We start from the raw sequence: 27,506 nt of genomic DNA, 5'->3' as shown, positions 1-27,506 counted from the left end.
CAATGATATAGCTTTTAAGTGTTACTGAAAGCAGAATTTGGAAAATCTTCTACACTGAGCAAATTGGAAGCCAGTGAGACACAATACAGGCATACCCTCACAATCCACATTTACTGTGAGCCCTCCTTTGCTGCGGACCTGAGTGCGGAGGGTGAAGGATCTCTCCTCACACACATTAGAGAGGTGGTGGATCACAGTAATGGTTGGGGGGAGCCAGATTGCAAGGGCGAGAGAAGAGTGATCTGTTGGACAGATACAAAGCAGCAGCAATATCAGCATTACACTTTCTCCTCAAGCTTTTCAGACTTCACCTACATTTAACATTTTCTAGGGTAAAATGAGGGGAGCACTTCAATCTTGCTGCCTTAGATCCTTAGCTTCTTTCTGTAACTGCTGAAGCATGTTTTCTTTAGTGTCATGCACGATGAGGATTATTGTGTTGCAGACAACTGTCAGCTAGGAATACGGGTAAGACTGCTACCCCATTCTAAACACATTCATCTGAATGAGCCATACGCATTTGCCATATGTCATTGTATGAATATCAGAAGTTTCCTCCAATTATCCATTATTTTCATTATTGTTCTGTGCCTGGAATACTTAATTATGCATTGTGAAGAACTGTCAGTTAAAAGAAATAAATTTTAAACAGTAAAGAATCTTGACTGTATATGCTAGTGTCTGCTGATGTTAAGCAATGCTACTGTTTTAGACCGACTGTCAAAAAATAAGATCCTTGGTGAATTCCACCTGTTGATTAAGAATACTTTTCAATTCTTCTTCATACTGAGTAGGACCTTTCTTTGGAAGCTGTCATCTTGAAACCAGTATCACAACTTCTCTTTCTTTGGTTTTACAGAACTTCATCCCAGATATTTGTTCTGGTAGAACATTCAGCTTTCCCATCTTGAATTAATTTCCTCCCACACCCACCAAGTTTTTATATAACTCTCTTAATCCTCAAAGTACTGTTAAGGTCTCCTGTATTCAAGACAGGAAGATTCCAGGAGACATGACAATCTCAAGATCATGTGGGAAGAAACATTTCCGTGGCAAGTGCTTCCCTCTGACAAAAAGAGCTGGGAAGCTGGAGTAGAACGGGAGCTGGGCTTAGGGACCACAAAAGAGAATGTGTCCTTTTAGCTCCTTGATGACAACCTCACCAGGGCTGAATCTAGGAAAGCTGTATACCGAAACAACTAAATCCGGACTGGCACAGCCATAATACACATCACCTTCTAAAATGCAGTCTGAGAAGACTGCTTTCTTCTGAGGAGATGCACAAGTCTGATGTGAAGATGACTGAGTCCATGGAACTTATGACATGCACCGCAGAAGCAAACAAAATAGCATATACATTTGTGGATTAGTTTAACTGCCACTAACTTAAGCAATGCAAAGCCAGAAACAATGAATACACTTTTCTTAAAAAAAAAAAAAAAAGAAAAGAAAAAGAAAAAAGAAAAAAAGAAAAAAATCCCAAACAAAGATCCCAGTATCAGTGCAACATATTTACTTGGAAAAGAAACTGGGGTGGATTTGAGAGAGAGTGTGTAATAGGTGCCGAGTGCTGGATGCAATGGATATCACAGCCACAGACTGAAAATGAAGGAATAAAAATGCCTTGCATCTGTCATGGCTGTAGTGCCAGTGTATAGAGATCACAGCAGGAGAAGCAGAAAAAGCCAATACAAAATGCCTTTTGTTTTTGTAGCTTTATACAGACATCTCTTTCATGTTCCAGCTCGGCGCCAATGGCCCTGCATATCCATTCAAAATACGGTCTGAAAGGCAATTGACTTTGTTGACTGACCCTCAGAGTATTCCCACAAAATGTTCCTACTCATCCTTAGAGGAAAATGCTGACACAATTAACAGTGTTTTGCACAAAAGCCACAGGAGAGATAGAGACTTCATTCTCCTCTCAATCACCTAGGGCTACATCCAGGAAAACCCTTCTCATGCCCTGTGAGCCAGACCCTGCTTTGCATGCCAGCTGCTATCCACTATTCTAATGGCTTCAAGCAGCCCTAAAGCCTGTTAGTTAGTCACTGGTAAATGGCCTTTCTTGCAGATTTTACATTATCTAGGAAAAGGGACATTTCCAGAGCACCCTGAAACCACTGTAGTCCCGAGTTCTCAGAGCAGCCTTTGTGGGCACTGGCAGACAAATTACATTAAGTTAGCCTTCACTTGGAATTGCAGCAGAAGTTAGACGGCTTCAGGACAGTTGTGTGCCATGAAAGACAGCCTTTATGCCACCTCCACATGCAGCCACAAATGAGGATCTGGCTCTTTGCAGGGGACTGAAACATAAAATGAGCGTTTTAAAAGGATATAAGAGCAAAGAAGCAGTTTGTACTGGCTTGTCCTTTTCTCCCCACTGTGATATCTGCACATTGGTGTGCTGGCCTCGACAGATGCAAAGCATTTTTTGTTCCTTTCACTCTCATTCTGCAGTGAACGGAGTGGTGGCACGTATGACAACAAACAATGTACATGTATTAATCAACTATTCTCAAATATCCCAACTCCTCCTCTAAGCAAACAGAGGTCCCACAAACTCATCACTGGATGCGGCAGGATCTTTGCAGTTAGTTCAGTTTAGTTACTTTCACTTAAATTAGATAAAGAATTAGCAGTAGAAGCTATACACAAGGTTTGAGGGAGAAGCAGGAGCTGGTCCCTTTAGATAAAAATTGTTCATTATCAGGCATCTTTAAAACCTTTAATAAAAGAATTTATATATGGTTTAATATTTTCCCAGTTTTTTAGTTATCCAAAGTCAGGTCTTTTAAGCCCAAGAAAGGAAGAGACAAATATGCAAGAAACTGAACCGGTATATGCCTTTGTTCTTAAGAAAAAAAGAAAATGGGGCCTCTTAGAGTTCAGTCTGCTGCTGGTTCAGGCCACTGTGTCATAATAATCCCTTTACTTAGTTTCATCTTAAAAGTAGTTAAAATTCTTTTTGCCTCCACATCTCACTGGAAAGCAGTTCCAGAACTTCACTTCACTGACAATTAAAAATGTCCTTCCAGGTTTCTAAATTTACTTGTATTCATGATTGTTTTATATCCATTTGTCCTCTTGCCAACATGGCTCTTTAGCTTCAGTACTTCTTTTCTTCCTCAGTCATTTCCGATACATGAGCTTGCACCTTCTTAGTCTGCAAATGTATGACCTTGCACCATGTACCAGTGAATTTCATTCCATTTTGACTACTCCAGACCTCTAGTTCATACAACTCTTCCTTTCTGACAGGCTACTCCTATTCAGAGTTTTGTCATTTTACCAGCACATATTTCCTTTTTGGGAGACTGATATTTAAAGAAAACCTAATTGGTCCCTAGGCTAGTCCTTAAAAATTGTGCTGCAACTTCCCCCATCAACTAAAACTTTCCTGTATCTCCTGTAGCTCTCAGGCCTTTACATCACTCTTCACTCACTTTGCAACCTTCTTTTTGATCAGCATTATCTCTAATTTTCCAAAGAGATGCCAAATCACATACATTACTACAGTCCAGCTAGAGGAGTGCAATTGCATTTTGTTATATAGAAAATTAGTTATCTTATCAAAGATGTGCCTGTGGATTTATCCCAAATGTATTCCATCAAATCATTGCTGAGCAGTGGCCAAAAAGACAAGTTGGTCTGTAAGACTGTTCACAAAAATGCCAGGTGCCATATTTTTTATCCAGCTAGTTCACCTTCATGGCTGCCAATCCAAATCTCTGCTAGTGTAAAATTTGACATCAGTGCCAATGTTTACCACTGCTGAGGCAAACCAAATTCTGTTATCATTTAGAGCTTAGAAACCTTATTTATCTCAGAACCCACTCAGGGGGAGACAATCTCCCTATCTCCAGATTCATATTGTATCAACATGTGGCATATTCTATAGTAGTCAGAAAATTAGATGTTTTGTAGTAAGCCCCAGAAAGAACAAGAAGTTCAACTGGAGAAGTACATAAACGTCCTCTCCCACACTGTCTTCTATGAGGATAACTGTTCTTCCACAGGTAACCTACAGATCTTAGCTCTTTAGAGTGAACTTTATAGTAATTCATGTTATGCTGCTTTTTACTTTAACAGGAAGCAATTAAAGTCATAGAGAATTTGTGCTTTACAAGTGTGCAATGTTTTTATGTCACACTGCCTACTAAAAAGAAGTCTCTGTAAGCAAGAGTGTAGATTTGTAACAGGAATGTCACATTCACTTCAGAAGATTTGGTTTTGTTCATGCTTGCCTCATGACAAAAGAATTTGCCAGCTTCCTCTTAGAAACATACAGAAACGTTTGTTTTAACATATTTAAAACAGATAATAAATTACATAAAATCTGTACTCTCTTCCTTCTCCTCTGCTTACAATAGAACATAGAGCTGACCATCTTTCAGTCTTACACGTTTCAATCTTATACACGCTGAGGTTTTGGATAACCAACCCAGTCACAACATAGTTAATATCAATTTATATTTCAGGTCAAAGATACAAACAAAAGGCCCTATTCAGCCAACTTCCAGAATATACTGTATCACATATCAGTGTAACACTTCAGGTCAAGTATTCCCTACCAACTACTTAAAATTTTTCCCTCAAAATCTGTGACACTTTTTTAAGCCTTATTTCCCAAGGAGTATCTTTAAGATATTAAGCTCCTACAAGTTTCATGAAAATCAACAGCAGGGTGGACAATAGACGTCACTGATGCTGCCATTAACAAAAGGCAGGAAGAATTAAGCCACTGTGTGTTTTCTTTGGCAGTAGCCAGGCTAATAGGCACTTACCGGCTGTCCACTCAGCACACCTACTGCTTTGGACATATCACAGCACATACTCTCTTGTATGCCTGCCAAGCAGAAAAAGCACATGGAAGTCTTGGGAGGTCTGGAAGCTTTGCAGTAGGAAAAGGTGAGTTTTAGGAAAATAGAAAATAGCTGAGAGTACAGGGTAAATGGCAAGAGACTTGGGAATTTTAGAGTATTACAGGAGAAGAGGAGAGAAAAGGGGGGTTGTTGTTTTAAGGGTCTCATAGGAGACAGAGAAAGCTGAGGTCATTAGACTAGAGAAGTATAAGGAACAAATCTGTGGGAAAACAGTCTTTGTTAAGCCTTTTGCTCATTGAACAATTTGATATGGCCGATACAGAGAACGCTGCATAGCATGCAGTGCCTCTGCCACAAAAGAAGTCAGCGCAAATTGCAGATGCTCATCAGTTCTCAAAATTTGTGTTTGAGTTTGTATATTTATCTGTATTCCAAACGTGGACTGAGTTTTATTTGAAAGTACTTATAATTCTGCAAAATCCAACATTAATTAAAAAAGATTAATTTAAGAGATATCACAATGCTGTGAGATTAAACTCTAACAATGTGAGCAATAAATAAATGGAAAAAAATAGAAACAAAACACTAAGCGAAAATCTGACAAGTTGGATGAGTAACCTGAAACTGTATATTGACTCCTTTTTATATCTTGTCAATAAAAATAAAATAGAAAAATTAGAAAGAACGCAAAATAACCAGTAATCAGAATAAACAGTCTTTGTTTATCCTGTCTCAGCACAAAAAAAGTAGGAAATGTCAAAAAAGAACAGACCATTTCGATCCAACACAGCCAGTATCTTGCCTTATAATACCAGATACTACTTCAAAAGAAATACTCTATGACATTCTCCTCAATTGTTCAATTGAAGAAACTCTTCTCTGACTCCAGACATCTGCCCATGTTTACCCTGAAGCATGAGACTTCTTGAGAGACTGCAAATGTTATTGTTTAAACAAGTCACTACAACTTTTTAGGCATGATAAGCTATCTGTCTTAAAATTATCCCAACAATAGCAAATTTCAGTGGTTAAAACTTTATTGTAAAAATACATGTCCTCATCAAATAAATAAAGGTCATCAGTTCATTTCAGAGGTGAAATCCTCTGCAGTACTGAGGCTAGTGTGGAGATGTTTCATTCCAGACTGAGAATACTATCATACAATTTATAATAGATAATGTGCTGAGTGCATAATACAAAAAAACGTAAAATGATTTCTTAGGAAATCATTGGCAACTTAATTGTATTATAAAAATCAATAGTTTATCATTTAATGGCTTTACTGGTTAGAGAAAAGTGGCTATGCTATTTAAAGTTCCCAATGGTCATCTAGAGCTCTTTTTTAATCAGTTTCAAAACTCTGAATCAAAGCAGCATGAAGGAATGGAGGTCATTAGCACAAATATTGCATAGAGCTATAAAGCTGATAGGTGTTCTTCCAGTTAAAGAAATTTATTGCCTATTTTCAAAAGTTCTCACATTTATTTTTACCTGTAAACAGATACCACTTGCCCCATATCAAACCAAACAAAATACAAAAAAGGAACAAACTAGTATTCTTTTCAGCTCTGGACTGGATGTCTTTCTACATTAAAGAACACTGGCTAACTAGTTAAGCATTCTCATTGAACATATTTTCCTGATTTTCAGGATTTAAACGTTTGCCCTAAACAGAAATTTGGCCAACTGATCACATGGGTGGATTCCAATAAAACCTGAAATACACAAGTAGCAAATAATTCAGTCAAGGATTACTGTCTGAACACTCAAAGCTTTCTGAGTGCTGCAGACCGTTTATTTTACACAAACCCTTCAGGAGCAGAACCACTCAGTGACAGAGGGATATTAATGTCTTTGCCTTTATCTTAGCACTGTCCAGTGTGGTGTACAGAAAGACATATGAAGAATAAATGACTCCACAGTTTTCCTACCTCTGCCACAGCCCTAACCGCTCCCATGACCACGGTCCTCTCTAGAATCCCATTCTGAGCTTCACCAACAAGACTGTACAGTGGTGAGGGGAAACTTGATGAATATCATCTAATCGTGGAAGCACATACCATGGAAGCACATACCTGCCCAAGCAGGATCTTTTCATTGCTACTGCCAATCCTCAAGTGGTGAACCTACAGAACCTCTACTGATTAAGTACTGGTGGAGCTTAGGAGAACAGGCTGTGAACTGACTCTAAATTTCAATGTACTTACCCAAGCAAGCTATCTTCTCCAATTCCTGTGTTTTCAGAATTGAAGGTGCTACTCCACCCTTTTGAAAGGACAATTTAAGCTGATGCAGAGATTTTATATATATATATATATATATATATATATATCTCTGTATTGTGTGTGCGCATATACATACATATAGGCATCTCTCTCTCTCTCTCATAAATGTTTCTGTCCTAAAAGTTCAAAGAGGTAGTCAGAGTAATTAATGATTCCGCCCTTTTATTTGAACAGTATTTGTTTTAGAAGACCACGGTAAAATTAAGTGTACATGGCTGACGGAGGAAGCATTCTGCATGAGAACTTCCAGAGATCCACAAACAGTAGTGGATACAATGGTGACCACACAGTTAAATTACCCTGCATGAGGTAATCTTGGCAAACACATTCATCGGAAGGTCACAGCGGAGGAGGAATGCTCAAGGGAAGTGAAGATAAGCCTGGCATTGGGGCAAATATGCCTCAGCTCCATGGCAGCTGTTACCAAGAGAAGGCTAAGCAGACAGCAGTGGCACATCTCCCCTTCCTGTAAGTCAGGAATGACAAGAGGAGCTACAAAAAACATCATAAGATGGTAAGGTGTCTTCTTATGTAGTTTAATTAGTATTTATTATTTATATCGCTCTCAAAAGATGCACGGCATTTTATGGAATACAATATGAGCTACGGAGATGAGGGATTTCCAAACTAGATGAACGGACAGTCTAAAAAGACATAAGCCAAAACAATTCAGAACAATAGAATACAGAACAGACTGGCAAATGGTCATTAAAGCTGAAATGGAGCTTTACACAGGAGAGAAAGGAGGCCACCTGGCATATATTAACTGGCAGGCTGCTCCACACGTGAGTGATGGTATGCAATAAGGCAAAGTCAGGAATGGATGAAGGAAATTACAGTAATATTCTTATGGATATAAAGCCAAGCTACGTCAGTGGGGGTCCTTTTAAAATGGCTGCTTTAAATATCACACATCCAATATCTAGCGCACATTGAATACTCTTCTAAATTAAATCAATTCAGTTCCCAGCATGATGCTACTAACATGTCTGTATTTTAAATTAAAAGACAGGAGACCTAACCATACCTCATGCTTAGGGTATACATGCAAAGGAAGGGTGGTCTGTATGTTCTGATTCCCTATTGCAAGACACAGTAAATTTTTTTTTACTGAAATACATTGTAAAATGTACAGGTTTAGGTTTGGAGTATAGTAGGGCTGCACTAGAAGGCAAACATATATGAATTCTCACAGTTTTCCCCCAATAGCCAAGCACTTGCTGAACACCCCATCACGCTTTACCAGGACTTAGTAGATGTATGCTGCAGAGTGGTTTAAAATCTTTAGACAAAAAAAAAAATATATTTATATATATATATATAAATATATATATATAACCCAGCTCAGGTATTAACAATAACCAAGCTAAAGATACAGCCCAAAAAAATTCAGTGTAACAAAACACGTTGGTAAAATCAGACCTTGGAAGTAAAACAGGTTCATGCCACAGAGGGGGCCAAATTTAATTACACAGGGTTCCTCGCTTATTTTACTTTACCTGGCATTTTTAAGTCACACTGTCTAAAACAAATGTTATGTGCTTTTTCTGTACAAACCGGAAGAAACTAAGTAAATATTGTTCCCCTCACAGTACTTCTTAAAACTTACTGTTTTCTCTAGCAGCTGCCAAAAGGGACTTGTGCAGCCCAGTTTTGCCCTGAGCAGGCAGGCAGCTACTTCCACATGTAATACTCGCAGCTGGCTGCTTCACATACCTTTATAACCTCAGGCTTTCCAGCATGAATCTCAGTTTTTAACTGGAAATTCTTAGCTCCTCAGGCCTTAGCATAATTCCTGTCACAAAGGATTCAGGCTTTTTAGATACAGTTATGTGAAATGAATTTCAAGATCACTTCACTCACATAAACCATGTAGTTTCTGTTGTCTACAGAATTCCTCAGTAGTTTTCTAACCTTTCTCTCGCTATCGTTATCTCTCTTTTGACCTTTACTATTAGCTGCCTTTATTTAATAACCTGTAGCTCAGTTTTAGTATTATTGTTTTCCTTATCTTCCACACCCAAGAACTGTAATCAGCGTAATCCAGTGTATGATAAAACTACACTGGATGTGATCTCTTTGGCAATTCCAAGCTAAAATGAGAAAGCTAAATAAATCTTATAATTGATTTAACTCATTCCCTTCCTTAACAAAAGCTGACAGTACCTTTCAGGTGCAATGAAAAGAGATGAACAGGGTGAAGGTGGGCCAGGACACTGCACGCCCCACTGAGGGCGCAGCACTTGCAACTCATGTTTCATCATGCTGCGATGGGTTAGAGTGTTCTTAATAATCATTCTTTGTAGAAGCATTAAAACATACTTCCAAGAATGAAAAAGAAGTATTCCATTATTTTTCTGTGAAAAAGACTACAAAGGTTCATGAAGAAATGCTGGGATCAAAAGAGCAATCATTTCCAAAAAAAAAAAAATCTTTGACTTAACTCTCATTCAAAAAACTTGGAACAAATGTGTTACTCATAACCTTCTTCCTACTCCTTCAGGAGTTTTTGTAGCCATCAAGAGATGTTCACCTATTCACCACAGCATTGTTAAACTAAAGGGGCCATCCTTCTCATTTTCTTTTCTTAGAGAAAAATGCCAGATCTGCACATCCATTCTAGTTCCTTAAAAAACAGTGACTTCGATACGGCCTCTCTGACTCGTAGCTTCCTACCTCCTTCTCAAGAAACACTTCACGAGCGGGAGTCTAAAAGAATAAACGGCAAATGCTTTGCAGGGGCGTCCAAACCCCGCCGGCCCGGGTGTGCGGCCCCAGCCGGCCCGGGGAGGCCAGGCTTTACCTCACCGCGGCGGGGCAGCAGCCACCGACAGCGGAGCCCGCGTAGGGGACAAGGGTACAGCTGCTCGCGGGTAACGACCACCCGCCATTACCGACCCCTCAGCGCGCCGCGCGCCGCCATTTTATACAGCCTCTTCCCCCCCCCCCCCCCCCCCGCCGCCGCCGAGTCCCGGGTCCGCCCCCTCCACAGGTGAGACCTCATCCCCAGCCGCTTTCGCCTAGGTGAGACTTGGCGGCGGCTTCCCGAGCCAAGCGCTCCCGGCCCGCCGTGGCGAGCGGCGGGGACGTGCCGAAGGGGAGCCCCGCGGTGGGCCGCGGCGACCAGGCCAGCCCCGGTGGCGGGAGCGGGGTGGGGGCGGCTTTGCCGGCGTGGCGCAGGGAAACGCGTCTGCCGAGGCGCGGGTCCGCCTGAGGGCAGCGTCCCGCCCGCCGCTGCTTGGATCACGGGGCCTGCCGTAAAGCGCTGTGTGGCTGAATCTTCGTAAAAGTGAAACGCTTGGTTTTGTTTATTTATTTGCTTCTTAATTCAGCGAGCTGTGCGTAAAGGCTGCCGTTGCCCCCTTTGGCGTAGGAGCGTCGGTAGTCATGGTATAGTTTATTAATGGTCTGTCTGCCCATTTATTATGTTAACTTGTATTTTGAGAAAATATATAGCAGTGTTACAAACCCAGCTTTAAATATTCAATATGTGGTATTCATTTGTCTAGAAGATACTAAAACCCTTCATCGGTGATGAACTGCTTTCTCTGGTGTGTCCCAGCCTACCATAAATCATCACTGGCTTTGGGCCCATGACGGTGAGTTATATGTATTAACAGTCTTGGGTCTAAGCCGACGTTCCTTGCCAAAAATAGTGTATTTGTGTCATTTTTCAACACAAATTAGTAGCTGCTGTAGAATCATTTTATTTTGCTCCACACTTCCATCTCTGGAGTAGGGTTTCTTAAACAAATACAGCTCTTTCAACACTGTGAAGCTGATCGGGAAAGTGTGCTTGTATACTGGTTTTCACTTGTGTAAATAGACCCTTTTAAGTAAAGGGGACTGCTTGCCTTGAGCAGACCCGACTAGTCAGGCTCTCAGGACTGCCGGAGTCTATCCATCCCTCCCTTCCTTGGGGCTGGAATAGTACTTGATATTAAATAAGTTAATTAAGTTATTTAAAGAAACCTGAAGTTCTGCTTATATTCACTGTATGTAAAATACTCTTTTGCTTGTAACTTACTAGGGCACAATAGTCAGAATTTTGGGGACACGTGCACACAAGATATCATTGAAATATGTCATATCTCAATGTGAAATATTCTAGTTGGGGAAAAAAACCATATGTATGAGAAGATGTCATTGTAGGGTGGAGTTTTTTTTTCAGGGTCCTAAGTGGTTTGTGAGAATGGTAGGATTGGAGGGCCCTTTGTACTGCTGCTGCTACTACTTTATTTTTGGTGTGGGAAACATTGTGAAACTAATGATCAGAAATCAGGACACAAATCAAGAAGTTCACCAGGTAAATCCTGACAGGAATTTATGTTTCCACAGATATCTTTCATTGTCACTTAACTGTATAAACTATATTCTTGATGGTTTGTCATTGACTGATGCTTTAAGCCTGCATTTTCAGTTAGGCAGGCATACTACTCTAAAGTACAACATGGTTTAGGGCAATAAAAATAAGTTTAATCTCTGAGTAAAAAAGGAGAGACATTCTATAAATATGTCACAAAGTACTTGTTTATTTGAAAATTATTCTAAAAAGTAGAGGATTTATATTTCAAGGTCCTTTTTTTTTTTCCTTTTTTTAAGTAGTCCCTCTGGATGTTAAGTACTCTTGATTTTTAAAATTTTCAGAGAGGGCAGAAGGAGGAAAATGAAAAGGGAGTGATACTGCAAATACCAGTTTTCCAGACCGTTTCCTCTTTTGTTTTTTGAGCATCTGTTACTATACCCAGAGACTATAATACTTACTGCATAATGAAGTACCTCTTAATATTATCATAGTAGTTACACTACAAATATGTCATTCAGTGTTTTTAGTGGTTAGCAATCCTGACAGCAAAGGCAATCTCTAGTCTTTATTTGTAGTAGCTTAACAGAAATTGGGAAATTACAAGTAAGCAATATATGAGCAAAATGTACTGCAGTATAACTTGCAATATTTTTTTGCCTTTATGAAAGACAAGCTGCCATTTCACTGACATGTTTACAGTAATAAGCTTTACAATATGAATGAGTCGTCCTGACACAAATGCTTACAAACTTTGGACCTTCTTCAGCTTCACTAAAGTTGGAAGGAACAATTTTATTATTAATTTGATAGTTAGGAGGATACTGAGTTTTCTGAATGTGTATAAAATGTATTCTGCAAATTACTAAACAGCCTAACTTGCTCTAGTGTTTGTCAGTTTAAAAAACAACTTTGCTGGAGACAAATTTTAAGCCTGATTGTGGAGGGAACTTGAACTGATGATTTGAAAGTAAAAGATTTCTAGCGATGGTATGAGATATCTAGTCCTTCAATAAGTATTCATCACCCACAGTTTATTTTTGTTGTTACTGTTGCACACTTCCTAAATGTTATCTCTGTGTGTGTATTTCTACCCTTTCTGACTAGCCATTATGACACAATCTTTAAGTACTTGATCATAGGCTACCTTTTGTTAAGCTCATCCTTTGAAGGAGACCTTTTCAGTTCAGACACATACTTTCTCCCCTTAAAGAACTAATTAGTAACAAAAGGTTCTTGTGTGATATAGACAAATAATTTTGTGTGTCTGTAAGGTATTTTACCAATGCACATATGTTCTTTCTGTACTTTGAGCCAACCAACTGAAAACCATCTCTGTACAATACAATGTAGAGATAAATTAATGTGATGTCAAGCTAAAGCTAATAAGCACTGCTAAGAGGCAGGGTGTATTAGCATAGTATTGAACCCAAGTTGATATATCAACATGGCTTTCCCTCACCTTGAACTGTATGGAGAGCTATTTGCATTTTCCTCCAAAATCTTGTGTGACATGCTAGTGGACTGGCATCCATGCTAGTGGACTGGCTCCTATGAAAGCCAGATATACTTTATGAGAGAACAGTGAAGATAGTGAGGTATTACTTTCCATGTCTTCTCAGCAGTGTAATTCTGACTGCAGCAGTGTTTGCAGATACTGTAGCTGTCCATGTTGCTAAGTTGCTTTAGCCTTTTCATCCTGAAAATCAGTACGGTAATGAAGATGAAGCTCGGCCTCTACATAATTCACACTAAATGTTTGTTCCAAAATACATATTATGCTTATAGTCAGTAGAAGAATGCTGACCAGAAAAGTAGTAGTAGTCTCTCAAAAGAGATGCACTGCTGTTTTCAGTCTCAGAACTTCATACTTTCAGCACAGTGACTCTTATACCAGAGTCCTTCGTATTTGTGTAGGCATGATCTTTTCACTTGAGATGTAATAAGGCATGACAGAACTGCACAATAGAGGAGGGTTGTGCTAGATGCCTGAAGCCTGGCAGATCTGGAACCGATCTCTAAAACAGAAGTCTATGGAAGGGCTTTGCTCCAAGAGAAGGACAACTTCTTCCTTCTCTCCTTCTTCACTTAAAAGTAATAACAAAAAAAAAAACTAGGGGGTGATGAAATCCTTAGTTATAGAAGGACAGGTGCCTGACCATGTGAGAGACAGTAATAACATTCATTATAAATGTGTGCCATTGGAGCACACATTTGGCAAGCTTTGGCAAAGTGAATCAAAACAGTAGGTCACTCTAAGATGAGTTCCACAGTACCATTACTTCTCACTAAGAAATGAATCATGAAATCTGGGATAGTTCTGACTTGTCTAAAGGCCTAAATAGTAGCAAAGATGAGGCTGCAGATAGAAAAAGTGTGAAAGAATAGTGTTTTTCAAAAAGATTGCTGTATATGTCAAATGAATATATACAGAAGGAAGAAAGAATACAGTGCTTTCACACTTCTAACATATCTAATTGATAATATTAAGTAGTTCAATATGGCTTTTAGATTAATATAGTCATTTTTAAAGAACAGTTATGAGAACCAAACAAGTTCTTTTTTTATGTGGGAAGTTCTGTATAGAAAATGGTATAAAATACAGAATAATACAGCTTATGTGTTAGAATTGCGGTGGCAGCATTAAAACAATATGGTCAAAGCAGTAATCACAATTTGTGATAGGCTTGTTTACAAACATGGTTTCTAAATTTCATTTTCTTCAGAATCAAAAGGTTTAAAATCAACTAATATTTCTAGATGTATGTATGCATGTAATAAATGTCTAATTTCTGAATGCTTTTTCCCTTTATATTCCATTTACAGACAACTTTAAGACTTACAGTTGTTATTCCTGATTAAAATACAATATTGTAAAGCATCAACAGAATTTACCATATTTTCTTAAAGGAATGGTGATATGCTTTTTAAATCAGAATGATGCTCTAATCCTTCAAATGTATAAATTGTCAAGTCGTGCATATTGTTATTAAATTTGCAGTTTGTTCACAGTCATGTATCATTTTATAATATTTAAACCTTTCTGCGACTTTCTGCTGAGAGATAAGCTTTAGAGCTAAACTGTTCTTCAAGACAAGCTATGCTTATGTTCTGCTGGTAGGCATATTATTTTGATCCAACAGGAAAATGGTTTCAGGCTCCAAAAAATTCTAGTCATTTAAAACAGCTTGATTCTTTAAGTACTTCGTACCTGAAAATTGAAACAGTAAATATAATCAAGGTTTATCAAGTAAATTAGAGGCACAGGCTTGTGAAAGGATGTTCTGAGTGAGCTGATGAGTGCTCTCACCTCCTCCAGTGAAGGTGCTTGTTGTCTCTTGTGTCTGAGTTGTACTTGTCATTGGAGATTGGCAGCCACCTTTCATAGGCTAGGTCCCTTCAGTTTCTGCTGACTTTGGGTGAAATAGCAGATACTCAGCATGATCAGAGGGAAATGGGGAAGTTGCAGTATAAATCCCCTCGCTTTCTACTGTTCTGATTCTCCAGCCGCAGACATTCCTTAATTCATCTTGACTTCAGCAATCCTCAGAATAGCTTAAGTGTTTGGTTTGAGTCTTAGACTAATCACCCTCAAAGGAGACTGCTGAATTTGAAAGAGGATAATTTGTCTAAGAAGTCTCTGCCAGATATCTCTAGATGGAGTGGTTTCTATTGCAGCTGTTCCATATGTTTCTATTTTTCTATATTAAGTGTTAGGCTCCTCTTTAATGGAGTTCTAATGTTTTCCAGTGGGCACTTGATAGCAAAGAATAATAATAAAAAATGTATTAAAGATGAATTTCAAGCAATTTTAAAACATGAGGAAGACTTCATTGTTAAAAATAAAGGCTGATGATAAAATTACAATTTTTACTTGGAACGTAAGGAGAGCCTCGAGTACTTGATACATAAAGAAAACATGTTTTGAGAAAGCATCAATATTTATCCGTTTTTGAATTTAATTCCTTTGTGATAGCCCTGTAACACAGTGGATATACATTCTATTCTCATGAAGTGTGTACCATAATGGTATTCTCATCTTTTAAAATAGGGTTGGAGTTTCATTGTAGGGTTTTTTTTCCTGTCAAATCCTATATAAAGTTTTTTTTGTTTGTTTATTTGCAGCATAGTCTATAGGTGTCATTACTGACTGAGAAGCTGAAATTATTTTTTCCCTGTGAAAGCTGGAAAAATGTTCAAAAATCACTATCAGGTAAAACAAAAATGGGTTTTTGCTGAAACTCTTCACCTTTGAGAGAACTCAGTTAAAGTGGCTTATTCTGGAGGGCAAATAGTCCTGATACAGAAAAGTTTTGGAATGTTTAATTATTCGATATTTGTGCATGAAAAAGTGGGTAGCTGCTGATGCTGTTAGGCGTGGAATGGACGCTGACACGGTGATATCAATGACTTTTCTTGTCTGTCTGTTCCCTTACGGGCCAGGGAAGGCACCCCACCCACTCCCAGCCCAGGCATGGAATCAATTCTGAACAGCAGGTTTGGCTTATTCTCCTGGTGTAGCAGAGGATTGCCCAGCAGGTACCCCCAGACAGCACCAGTCACCTCATTTGCAAACCTGATTATCCCTTTTCCTGTTTCTTGGTCTTTTTTTGTCAACCTTTACTTCCCTTTCTCCATACTGGTCTCCTACCCCAAAAAACAACATACCCTTAATTACTTTTTCCCCACTGGTCCCAGGTGTGCTACATGTATAACCAAAACTGGTGTTTCTAATACTGTTACCTAGGCATATATGGTATTACTGATATGGTTACCAAGGTGCTGTTGGCCTTGCAAGGTTATATTCCCCCAAAGGTCCCTGGTACTCCCCTGCAATTATCTGTGGAGTTTGGCCATTCTGTGCTTAATTCCCCCTCAACCACCCGTGAGATCCAGGCCATCCTTCCCAGCGCTATTGGTAACTTGTCAGCGTCTCTCATTGTGGTTTATGTTCAGTAGCTTCTCATGTTACATCCAGTAGTTTTCCATGTCCTCATGGAAAATGGCTCTTAGCCTAACTTGAAGCCAGAGCCTACTCAAGGGCTGCAGCCTTAACAAAATGCATGTGACAGAATGCGTGGTTAGCCATGTGACAGAAAGCTGCCAGGTGTGGGTGGGCAGCAGGAAATATTTAATTTAGAAAAGGTGCAACGCTGTTGTTCTCTGACAGCGTGATTTAAAGAACATTTATTTTGTTGGCAAGAATGCTAGCCCTTCTTGCTCATTCCAGCTTATGTACAATTGTTTGGGCAGCTGAGCATAAGCTGGGTTGGGGAGTGCATGCAACAAGGAATGAGAAGAGAGAGTTGTGCTATCTGATTAGGTCAACAGTACTGCTGAAAAAAATACTTACCAAACTATAGCCTGAGTACATCAGAAGACATTTTTGTGTGATATCAAATGAGCAAAATACTGAAACAAATTTTTCTGTAAGCAGCAGAGTTGATAAAGCCTACCTTCCTAATACAGCCTATGGTTAGATTCTTTGATGTCTAATAGAGTGTGTGCTCTGCATAAGGAGTTTTCACTTGGCTGGGGTATTCATGTCTCTCTACAGTATTAATTCTCTGATGTCTAATAATGGCTGCAGCATGAGCAGAGCCCTTATCTTGTTGTGGGGGTATTGATAGGATCTCTCTTCTACTTGGCCACTTAAATCAGCACCTAAAAGATACTAGATAATTACAAGTTTCATGAAGCTTCCTGTTAAATCTGGTTGGAGTTTGATAAGTAGTTAAAAAGTTAGGGGGAAATGTCTTTGACGTACTCACGCATATAGACAGAGACAGTTGGATTGTGTAAACTTAATTTCCTTAGGAAATCAGACCAAAACATCAAATCTGACACAAATTTTCGTTTGATCATTTACTATGTTTTAAAAACTCACTTTATCGGGTGAGATGTAGAAATAAAACCTTTCTAAAAATAAATTACTAATCTGCTGCATATTTTAAGTATTTTTACAATAGTTTTGCCTTTTAAAGACATTACAAATAAAATAATTAAAATTGTAAGTGTTCTGCGTATATCCCTTCAGCTTTATGCTCTGATCCTCTAGTAAAGTCAAGTATTGACCATAGGAATTCCTATATTACAGTAGTCCACAAGCTGGTATTAATATGCTGCGGTCTGACTGATCAATAATACTGACTCTGATTACCACAGACTGATGTGGGGACGGATTGTTCTAATATTCTCAGCTTGAACAGTGGTGATTCTATACTGAACGCTTGGCTGGGTGATGCATCCTTAAACCATTTTATTACAGGGTGGTGCGTTTGTTGAAATATTCAGTGCTCAAGGCAAGAACCCCGGTGCACAGTGGAAGATTTCTGGCAATCCATCAGCTATATGGAAAGTAAGTCTTATAAGAAGCTTAAAAAACCCCAGAGTATGAAACACAGAAAAATGTGAATGAAGCTTAAAATTAGAAGGTAAGGAGGTTTTTGACCTGACTCTGGAGTTGTCATTTGCAGTTCTGTCATTATGACAGACTAAATGACCACTTAAATTAGTACTTTATACCTGCTTGCAAACTAGAGCGGTCACAGCGTAATTTTATAACTTAAATATTTTAGAGAGGTTCAAAGCTTAAAGTAATTTTGCTCTCCCGATAACTAATGAATTGGATCAGGCCCATTGGATCATGAATTATGTTTGTCAGCATTGTTTGCTCATAAAACATACAAGTAAAGGACAAGTTTTTACAGATTATGTTATTACCATCACCTCTGAACTACTATCACATTTTCCATGCAGGGTCCTATATGCCAAATTTTACTGCTGTATTTAAAAAATAAGCAGCTTTGGATGTTAGCGGCATGTCTTTTTGTGGGAAGAGGGATTCCATCATGATGTTTGTTTGTTGTTTCATTTGTAGGAGTATGATAAGGAGGTAAAAGGCTTTGTTTTTGTGCTTGAAGGAAGCAGTCAAATTAACAAAATGCAGCTACCAAAGGAAGCTAGGCAAACTCGTAAGTATTGAAGAAATATATGTCTGTGATGTTCTGCTTTTTGTAATAATCTTACGTTGGAATGTAAAACCAATCTTATTCTTCCTTACTTTGGGCTTAATTCACTGTTAGCAAAGTGTTTTTTCATTAACTTTTTTTGCAGATCAGTTGCTACAAATAAGTAAAGGCATAGAAATATCGTATTAAAGTAAGTGCTTTAGGGAGGATCTTGGTTCATATATATTGTCCTAATTTTGTTGAGTTCAGTTCACTTCTGTACCTGATCCTCCTGCAGACTGACATCTGGCAAATAACTTCCAACCCCATTCAGCACCCATTAAAGTCAATAATTTTGTTGGCATCAAAGAATGTTCTATAGATTTGTGTCCCCTTTGTCATCTTATTTTTTAAAATAGTGAGATTTGCCTACATTATGGAGATTTTTGAGGATTCATTTGAGCATGAATGTAAAGTATTATGTTTTGCACAAAAAGCTTTATAAGCTAAGCTTACAGTATTATGGAGGTAATTTTTTTAACAATATGACTGTTTAGAGCCATTTTTCTGGTGTTAGTGGTATTGTAGTGGTTTTGTCTAAGGACAAACAAAAGACAAAATTTGTAGGCAGCATAACTGTTGTAGTAGGAAAAAGCAGATCAACTTTAGGGACAGAAAAGACTGTTGAAAAACTTATCTTTCCATGGTATTTGCCTTTTAACTCCTTTTGTGTCAAATTATGTCTATATTGCAAAGTGATCAGTGTGTGTGAACCTCTTAACCTTATACTCTCTTTGTGTGCTAAAATAATTGAGGATCTAAATACTAAAAAACAGTTAGTACTTCAGAAAAGTAGCATTTGTGATTTAGTCATGCCACCAGTAATCTCTCCAATGCATTTCTTCAAGGAGTTATAAAATATCACTGATCTTTAATACGAAAAGCTAATAATTAGTAGTAATAATTACTACTTGTCAGGTTTATGGTACAGGTATTCACATTTTCCGTATTTATGAATCCTTAGGAATTCCTGTTACATAAGTTCTTTGCAAGGTCCTTTGACCATTCAGGAAAAGACATACCCATCATATCAGAGGTCATCATTAAAGTCCTCTGTAGCCATAAGAAGTTGCTAGATCTCAAAACTGGAGATCGATGGTCTCGGTATGCCGTGAAAATTGTTCTTAAAGGCCAGAGACCCTTTTTCAGTCTCCTTGAACACTGTGTTGCAGCTCTCTGCCCACGGTCCTAACATGGAGGTGGTCGATCTTCAGTGATTCTTCAGAGTCCAAAGTATTAGCTGGATGTGGACAGACTGGGTATCATAGAAGTTCATTTTTACTTATTTTAAAAATTATTGTATTATTCTGATTATAAGAAGAGAAGCAGCATTTGTAAAGAAACTCCAGTACATACATTTGCTACAGACAAGTCTGTAGGTGGGAAGACTTTCATTCTCCTCTCAGGAGGCTGTGGTTCCCATTGCCGTTGAGTCTCCTTTAAAATACATTTTTAAGGAGAGAGATGGTGTCTAAACCATCTACAGGGTATACAACTAGCATCATAATTTATTCCTTAAATTGCACAGCAGGATGTTGTACTTACATAAGGCTTATAGTAATGAACTAAGCTGGTTTAGATTTAACTGCTTACTTTTGAAAAAAAAAAATTGAGATGGTGACTTTAATTGAATGAAACAGAGGAATCTTCTTATATACTTCTCATACATGGTCCTGTAATTACAAATTAATTTAACTTTTCTCAAACATACACAAAAATAATAAATGAGAGATTGTAAAGTCTGGTCATGCACTAAAGTGTTAAAGATTTATCTGATTTTTGTAAAAGAAATTTAGTATTCTCCTCAGTATTATAAATGTTAGACCAATGTATCTTTCTGAGAAATCCAACTTTAATTTGTTTATTGCCAATATTAAAATAAACTATTGCAGCCTAAAATGAGAATTGAGAATTAGTGTTGTGGATTATCACTGTTAGGAATAGATTGGTTTTAAATTAACTCTAGCTAGTGCTGCAATACTATAGCCATACTTCCATCCATTACCATTCTCTCTGTCTCTGTCTTTTTGTCTCCTTCTCTCTTCAGGAGTATATGCCTCAAATATTTTAGTTCTGTCAGATATACAGTTTGCCAGCTGTACTGTAATCTTTGAATACTCTTCCAAAATGAAAGGCAGCATGTGTACAAATATAATTTGAAATCTTGAAGTGTCATTTTACCCACAAAAGAAGGAAGATCTGAATTAATATCCTTTAGAAAAGGAGCCGATGTTGCTGCTGAGTCCTGTTTAGTCACTAAAGAGGAGCTCATTTCCTTCCTGAACCAATCACTAAGAAAAAAACATAAGGTTCAGTTCAGACAGCCTTGTATTGTTTTTCCTTAATAGGGAGCTACCTGAATCCTAAAAGGTTTCTTGTATTATTCCCTCAGTTAAGCTATATTCTAAATATAAATAAGCTGTGTTTTAAATATCAGAAGCCTCCATTGATCACTGTTGTTATGATCTGGATTGCGTTTATATCAACGGGTTTTTTTAAGTTTGTTTAACGAGGTGTACATTGTCACAAAAGTGAGAGCAAGTTTCTTATGCCTTTAAGATAACCTTGATATGAATATATTAGTTTATTTTATAATTCTTCATGGGATAATTGATGTCTACATGCTCTTGAAACACACTGAAGAATTGCAAGTAAAAAATAAATAGGTTCCGTTTATTTTCATGAGATTTCCACCTTAGCCACAGGTAGGACTTTTATAACAACATTCTTATTACAGTTTGAATTGATTTTCTTCGAAGTTTTTCTTTTCATGTTTGTATGTTCTGTGAGCCTTGAGAAATAGTATTGCAGCACTATAGCTGCATCATTAGTATGCTTGATGGTGAAGTGTGCATCCGCACACAGACAGCATATGTTTAATTTTTTTTTCACTCTGCTTTTAGTTGGACTGATCCAGCAGTTTCTGACACTTCAGATTTTTGTGCCATTGGGACAAGACTTCTCCACTGAGTTACTGTAAGATGCATAACATTTCCTTGCATATTTAATGTGAAGTGCATGCCTGATTGTAGCCATTAATTGTAGTGGCAGATTTTGCGTTAAAGCATAGTGACTTATCAAGTCAATATGAGGTAATTAAGCTAATGAAATCATTATTTCTTGGCTGTTTTAAATGCTGACATTCCTCTGAAGGCAAAACAAATTCTAAAAATCATGAATGAAGATGGTGAGAAATCTAGAAGAAAAGGGGTATGAATTTATCAAACAGAGATATATGAAAGTATTGGCTTGTGAGGGTCTCCTGAAAATTCCTAAGAGATTTATAAATGAATATTTCAAGGTACTTTTGTTCAGGGGAAAAAATGTATGTGTTAATTACTTTAAAAAAAAAAGACTAAAGATAAAAAGCTAGAATATTTTGGAGAATTTAATTGGTATAATTCTTTTAACGAAAGAAAGATAAAATAAAACCACACTTTTTTCATTAGTTGGGTGTGGAATGATTTAGTACACTTTTAAGCTTGGGCAATTTGTCTGTCTTTGTTGGACACCATTCCCCCAAACTGGCACCACCTGTTTATAACCAGCAAAACCCACTCTGCTTTGTAGCCAGTAGAACACCTAAGATTTGAATTAACAAAATAAATATTATCTCATTAGAAGCCCTGCAAGAAAAGATGGATTGAGCGATACGCAATTAAACTCAGTAAGTGCAAGCACTGAATTGTGTTTTTGTTTGTCCTTTATGCAACTTTGCATTCATCAGTACCTATATAGGTGCCAGCTTTTATTGTCTTAAATCTTTTGCATCTGCAGTAAGGAGAAACAACTCTTCTAGGTTTAAGTCAAAAAGGGCAGAATGAGATGCGGTCATGTATCGTTCCAGCTATGCCATAGTAGAGAAAGAGTGTTTGTTATAATGTGAATGATCTGTTTCATGATATTAGGATGGTGTACTGCTTTATGTTGAGGATTAACTCTGTTATTTCCTTCGCGTTCAAATATGTAGAGTCATCTTGAAATGTTTTGTTGACAAAGAATACTTCTAATATGAACCGAGTCATTTATTAAACCTAATACTCTTATTCTTGATAGCTTTGTTTGCCTTTTCTTTCTTCCTCTGCACTTCAGGACAGGGATGTACAGCTACTGTCATTCAGCAGTTACACATTTTGCGGTGCTAAAATGTTCTAAAAATAAGGTTTATGTTCCCATTCAATTAACATGACAAATCTTTTATAAAAATAATAATAATTTTAAAAAATGAAGAAGCCATAGTGATTCAGACTAGGGATCCATTTACCCCAGTATATTGTCCCCAACAGTAGTTGTTGGGGAGATCAACAACAGTAGTTGTTGGGGAGAGCATTGGAACAGGTTGCCCAGAGAGGTGGTGGAGTCTCCTTCGCTGGAGATATTCAAAAGCCGTCTGGACGTGATCCTGGGCAATATGCTCTAGGTGACCCTGCTTGAGCAGGGAGGTTGGACTAGATGATCTCCAGAGGTCCCTTCCAACCTAAACGATTCTGTGATTCTGTGATTCTGTGATCTCAGCAACTGTGGGATCTGTTACTGCTTCCTGGTCTTTTCAGATCTTCACGCAGAGCTTCACTGGGAATCAACCACTGGCTCCTGGGATAGCTCCAGATTGCGATGGATGCTGTCACTGGTGCTCTGCTCAGTATCTTTCTACTGTTCCCTGTCTATACATTTTTAATTATGTGACCCTTATGTCCTTTCCCTTTTTCCATTTGTCCTCCGGAATCAGTTGGTTTTATTCTTGTTTTTCATTCCCTTTAGCCTTTGTCTCCACAGGAGAGCTTTAAGGTTGGGATTAGGCTAGCAATAGGCCTGAGAATGACAGTCTGGTAGGAACAGTGGCCATCAGCAGGTGCCTAAAGAAGAGTAAGAGAAGAACAAACATTTGAGATACCTATCCGTAGTAGTCTACTATCTTCTGGCTTGTTTCCTCTGATTTCAAGGACTTGCTCAGTCTTCCCTTGGAGCCTTGTAAACTTTCTACTGCACCGTGCTCTGGAAATGAGGTCTGCTCTGCCCCTACCTATTGTATGAAAAAACAAGTTGTAATGTTTGTTTTGGGTGGGGCTTCTACTAGCTTCATTTCATAGCTTCTAGTTCTTATATTGGATGAGATGGTTACCAAGCAGGCCTATCCACCATGCCATTTTTTTGTAATGAGGTATGTAGACATCTATCATATTTCCCTTTGCATGCCAAAGTCACTTCTGTCCAGACTGAAGACTTCTTGCCTGCTCAATTCCTTGTATAGAAGCCATTCCTGCCCTTTGATTGTCCTTGAGATAAGGAGACCTGAACTGCACGTTATATTCAAGAAATGGGAAAGCCGTATAGGTTTACAGAGTAGCACAGTTTGTGTTCTTTCTTGTTGTCTGATTCAGATTTTAAATGATAAAAATCGTTTAATTTGATTTTTTTGATTGTTGCCCAGCCTTTTTTTAATAGAAGAGGCTTATTTAGGGCTTATTTATCAGTATTTAAGACGTCAGTACCTCAGTTGCAAAATGATGTTCTTAGGTAATTAATGCATTGTGCAGCTAAAACGAAATGTTTTAGCATAAAAGTGATTATGATAGTGATTAGTATTCTCAAAAGAGTCCAAAGAGAGTTAGGAACACATTATCTTTTTTAAGAACTTACGAAAGCTGCTAAAGGTTTGAATGCTTCTGTTTAAACCTTTCTGGAAACATTTTTTAATTGTTCTAGAATTGACACTTCAGGGCTTACTGTTCCTCAGTGCATTTATAATAGTCCAGGCAGGTATTTCTAGCCTCAGTGATTTGTGAGTCAGTGGGTCTTTGTAAGCTGCATCACGTGGTATAACATTCAACCTTCATCTCGCAGTGTGCCTCAGTTTCCGCATGATTTTAGAAGCTGAAAATTGAGAAAATCTTGAATGGATAAATTAACTTATTTAGCACAGATTTTCCCTAGAGAATATTTTTGCTGGATCGAGAGAAAATTGAAAGAGAAAAGAGGCTTCAAAATACTTTTCTTAAAGACAGCTTTGACTGTATGCGTTAAGATCTTAGTGCAGGAAATATTGGCATTTGATTAATTTAAGCTGTAGACAGGAAAGTTGGTAACTGTCGAGTAGACCACAAAAATGCAGGTTTTCAAGCAACTTCTGGCAGTTATATTTTCCTTTATCTCTAATTTCTTTTCTTACCACAGCCATTATCTATTTTATGTTCTGGTTTCTTTCAAGGTAGTTCTTATTTCTTATCTCATTTTGAATTTTTTTTCTGGGTATTAAAGAATCTCTAACATAAGTGATTTTCAGTCTACCTACAAAGAAGCTCTTCTGTGTCAAATCACACCAACTCTTCTGATCTTTGAGTTTTCTGAATATAATTCTGGTTACACTTTCTGCTCCTATAGTTTTAATTGCTGTGTTATTTCCAGAAGTGTATAGCAAAAGGAAATCGAAGAACAAGACATATGACACAGTAAGTAGAAACCAAGTACACAGATTTGCTTCTTATAGGCATTCTGTAGACAGATGGCAGAGGCTTAGTGCCAGGTTCAGGCACTTATCTTGAGATTATTTGTGGTTTTGTATTGGCTTTGGTTATTTTCAGTACTTCTGGCCATCCAGCTATACCTCTTATCAAGAACCTCTTCTCCACATTTTCCTCTCTACTTCTTTTTCCTTTCCATCACTGGTTTTCAGTAATAAATTTTGTATTAGAAATCAGCTCTAATATATTGATGTAGCTGTAATTTTCTTCAAGAACTTGCAAAATAGACATGTATTCTGTCCTTTCAGACTCTTGATGACCTAATAAATAATGAAGGCAGGTTGTTCTTGCTTCACATTGCTTAGACATGTTAGTAATAAGTGACTACTATTCAGTTCTTTACATTTCAGATTTTTTTTAAAGTTTTTTTTTTAAACTTGGTTGTGAACAGAATATTGATTGTCCTGACGCTTCCTGGAGTTTAATCTTTCGAGATGATTTCTTGTGTAATCCATTACTAGCTGAATCTTTCAGTAGCTTCAAGAGAAAATTCAGAGCATACTAAGCCACCATACCTGCAGATGTTTACTTTATGTAAAAAAAAAAAACACTTTGACAATTTTTATAGTAGCTGCACATGATGGTTTATGGTACATTTCATCCTCTCCTTTTATGTATACAGATGGAAATGTTATGAATTTAGGTTGAGGCTCATCCTCTCTTTTGCAGTCTGTTCAGTGATTGATCTGATCAGATCAAACAAGAATTTCTTCAAGGCCATCCATCAGTGCTGGCATCAACTGAGCTAAACCTTCTAACTTGCTGCTGTCAACCAGTCATGAGAGATTCCTGTCATAAATACTGAATGTAATGTATAAACAACTGTTTAAATTAGCTGTCTTGCCTTTTTTGGAAGACATTTAAGTGGAAATATACCCTGATACTTTTTTTAGCTGGCGTGATTAGATGATAATAAGTATCACCACATTAACAGTATTTAATCTACCTAACAAGTACGTAAATAGATTGGGGATGAAAAAATTCAGTGAAGCATAGTAAAACTAGAACTAAGGTGGAGTGTGTGTAATATGTGCAGCTTTTTTGAAGCCAATTAACAGTAAAGCTGTTAGTAATACTGGATATAGCCATCTGTTGTAAATACAGTAGTCAATTGTTAAATTGTCGGTATTATGAAATTTGCTACCTTTCTGAAAAAGCAAAAGTTAAGTCGATGTTTGGAAAATAATTGTTCATAAAAGAAAACACCATCTGGCTAGTGTTGGCATTCTTGATTTATCTTCCAGAGTATGAGCATTTGCAGGTGCTAGCACTTCTGCTTGGTGTTTTATCAAGAACATGAACATTCATTCTTGTTAAAATACCGTATAGCCACTCATTTGTCATACTTTATTTCTGAGATGTTTAATTTTAGATGTTAGGTATCATGTGAAATTAGGTCATGTTACTGTAAGTTTTACAGCAAATGAGTGAACTTGTTGAGGTGAGAAACCATGTTTAAAATTGTACTATAGCCTCCAAAAAAAAAGAAGGTACGGTGATCTGAGAAGAGTCATAAGCTCTGTTCCCGGCTGTACTACTGAGATGCTACTTGGCCCTGTGTAAGTCCCTGTAAGTCCCTCCAACCGTTTTTTTTCTCCAATCTCTTCATCCAAGTTATGGGAGTAATACGTATCAACTTATTTTGAAAGGATAAATACAAAGACTTAACTAATTCATAGCGATATGATACTTTTAAACATATGAAGGGCTAAAAATAGGAAAGATAGTAAATGTTAAAATCTGGTAGTTTGTCAAGTCCATATTCATTAATATGCAGGCTCCTATCTGCTGGGGGTACAAATTTCAGATTTTAAGTACTATCCCGTCACTGAAAAGTGCCCAGTTTAGGGAGATAGCATGTATGACCAAGAAGAGAAGTTTCCCAGGTTTGTATTTGGGTGCCTAGACAGGACATCAGATAATAATAACAAAATGTGTTCATACTGATATGTTCTGTCCCCTTTTTATGTCCCCCACTTCTAATTCATGCATCTCAAAATACTGTACAAAGGAAGTCAATATCATAATCTCTGTGATGGATGGACATCTTTGTTTCTCCTTAACATAAAGAAACTAAGTCACAGAAATGGTAAGGTGACCCAACAAAGTTAGTGGCAGAACCAGGTATAGTACTTAAGTCCTGATCCGTTGCTGGAGATGTTAAAAGATACTGTCCATTACAATGGTGGCCAGCTTTATGGCGCTTCAGCCTGCAAATTTAAATCTCCAGATGGTCAACAGCTATGAATCATGCATGGCATACCTTGTAAAGCTGAGGAGGTGTGAGATCTCCTGTGAGATCCCTTCACCTCTGTGGCATGAAAATCTGCATTGCAAAAACAGACATGGTCAGTGCAAGGTGCTTCTCAGTCACAAAGAATCCTGCTCCTGTGTCCCAGAACTCAGTGCCCAGTATTAATGCGCTGCAGGATTCTGCTTTGTTGCCCCTTCCTTTAGTTACTCACCACTTTATGTACTGTCTTGCTAACTTGAATGTGCTGAGAGTCACAGCTCTCGTCGTTCACTCTAATATTAACTGTTTCTTTATTCTTTGTAATGTT

At 37.8% G+C, this 27,506-nt stretch overlaps 1 protein-coding gene across 12 annotated transcripts in view; it reads left to right on the top strand.

The window, feature by feature from the left end:
• Nucleotides 1-7,504: 7,504 nt before the first annotated feature.
• The window catches only part of CFAP20DC (CFAP20 domain containing), a 95,732-nt gene continuing 75,730 nt past the window's right edge, over nucleotides 7,505-27,506 (top strand). The window contains exons 1-7 of one of the 12 annotated variants that reach the window (XM_068907191.1): nucleotides 10,237-10,517; nucleotides 10,621-10,710; nucleotides 15,540-15,627; nucleotides 17,683-17,772; nucleotides 18,295-18,388; nucleotides 21,328-21,400; nucleotides 22,046-22,091. Coding sequence is in view for 10 of the 12 variants with exons in the window: in XM_068907186.1 (XP_068763287.1) it covers nucleotides 15,607-15,627; nucleotides 17,683-17,772; nucleotides 18,295-18,388; nucleotides 21,328-21,400 (278 nt within the window). In the remaining 2 variants the exon portion in view is untranslated. Of the gene's footprint in view, nucleotides 7,626-9,917; nucleotides 10,136-10,236; nucleotides 10,518-10,620; nucleotides 10,711-11,397; nucleotides 11,418-15,539; nucleotides 15,628-17,682; nucleotides 17,773-18,294; nucleotides 18,389-21,327; nucleotides 21,401-22,045; nucleotides 22,092-27,506 lie in introns of those variants that run through there. The other 11 variants (XM_068907192.1, XM_068907183.1, XM_068907182.1 and 8 more) reach the window with 11 other exon arrangements.

This window comes from Struthio camelus, chromosome 14 (assembly GCF_040807025.1).
Source record: "Struthio camelus isolate bStrCam1 chromosome 14, bStrCam1.hap1, whole genome shotgun sequence".
In the NCBI taxonomy this organism is placed as follows: Eukaryota; Metazoa; Chordata; class Aves; order Struthioniformes; family Struthionidae; genus Struthio; species Struthio camelus.
This window is presented reverse-complemented; position numbering and strand designations above follow the sequence as displayed.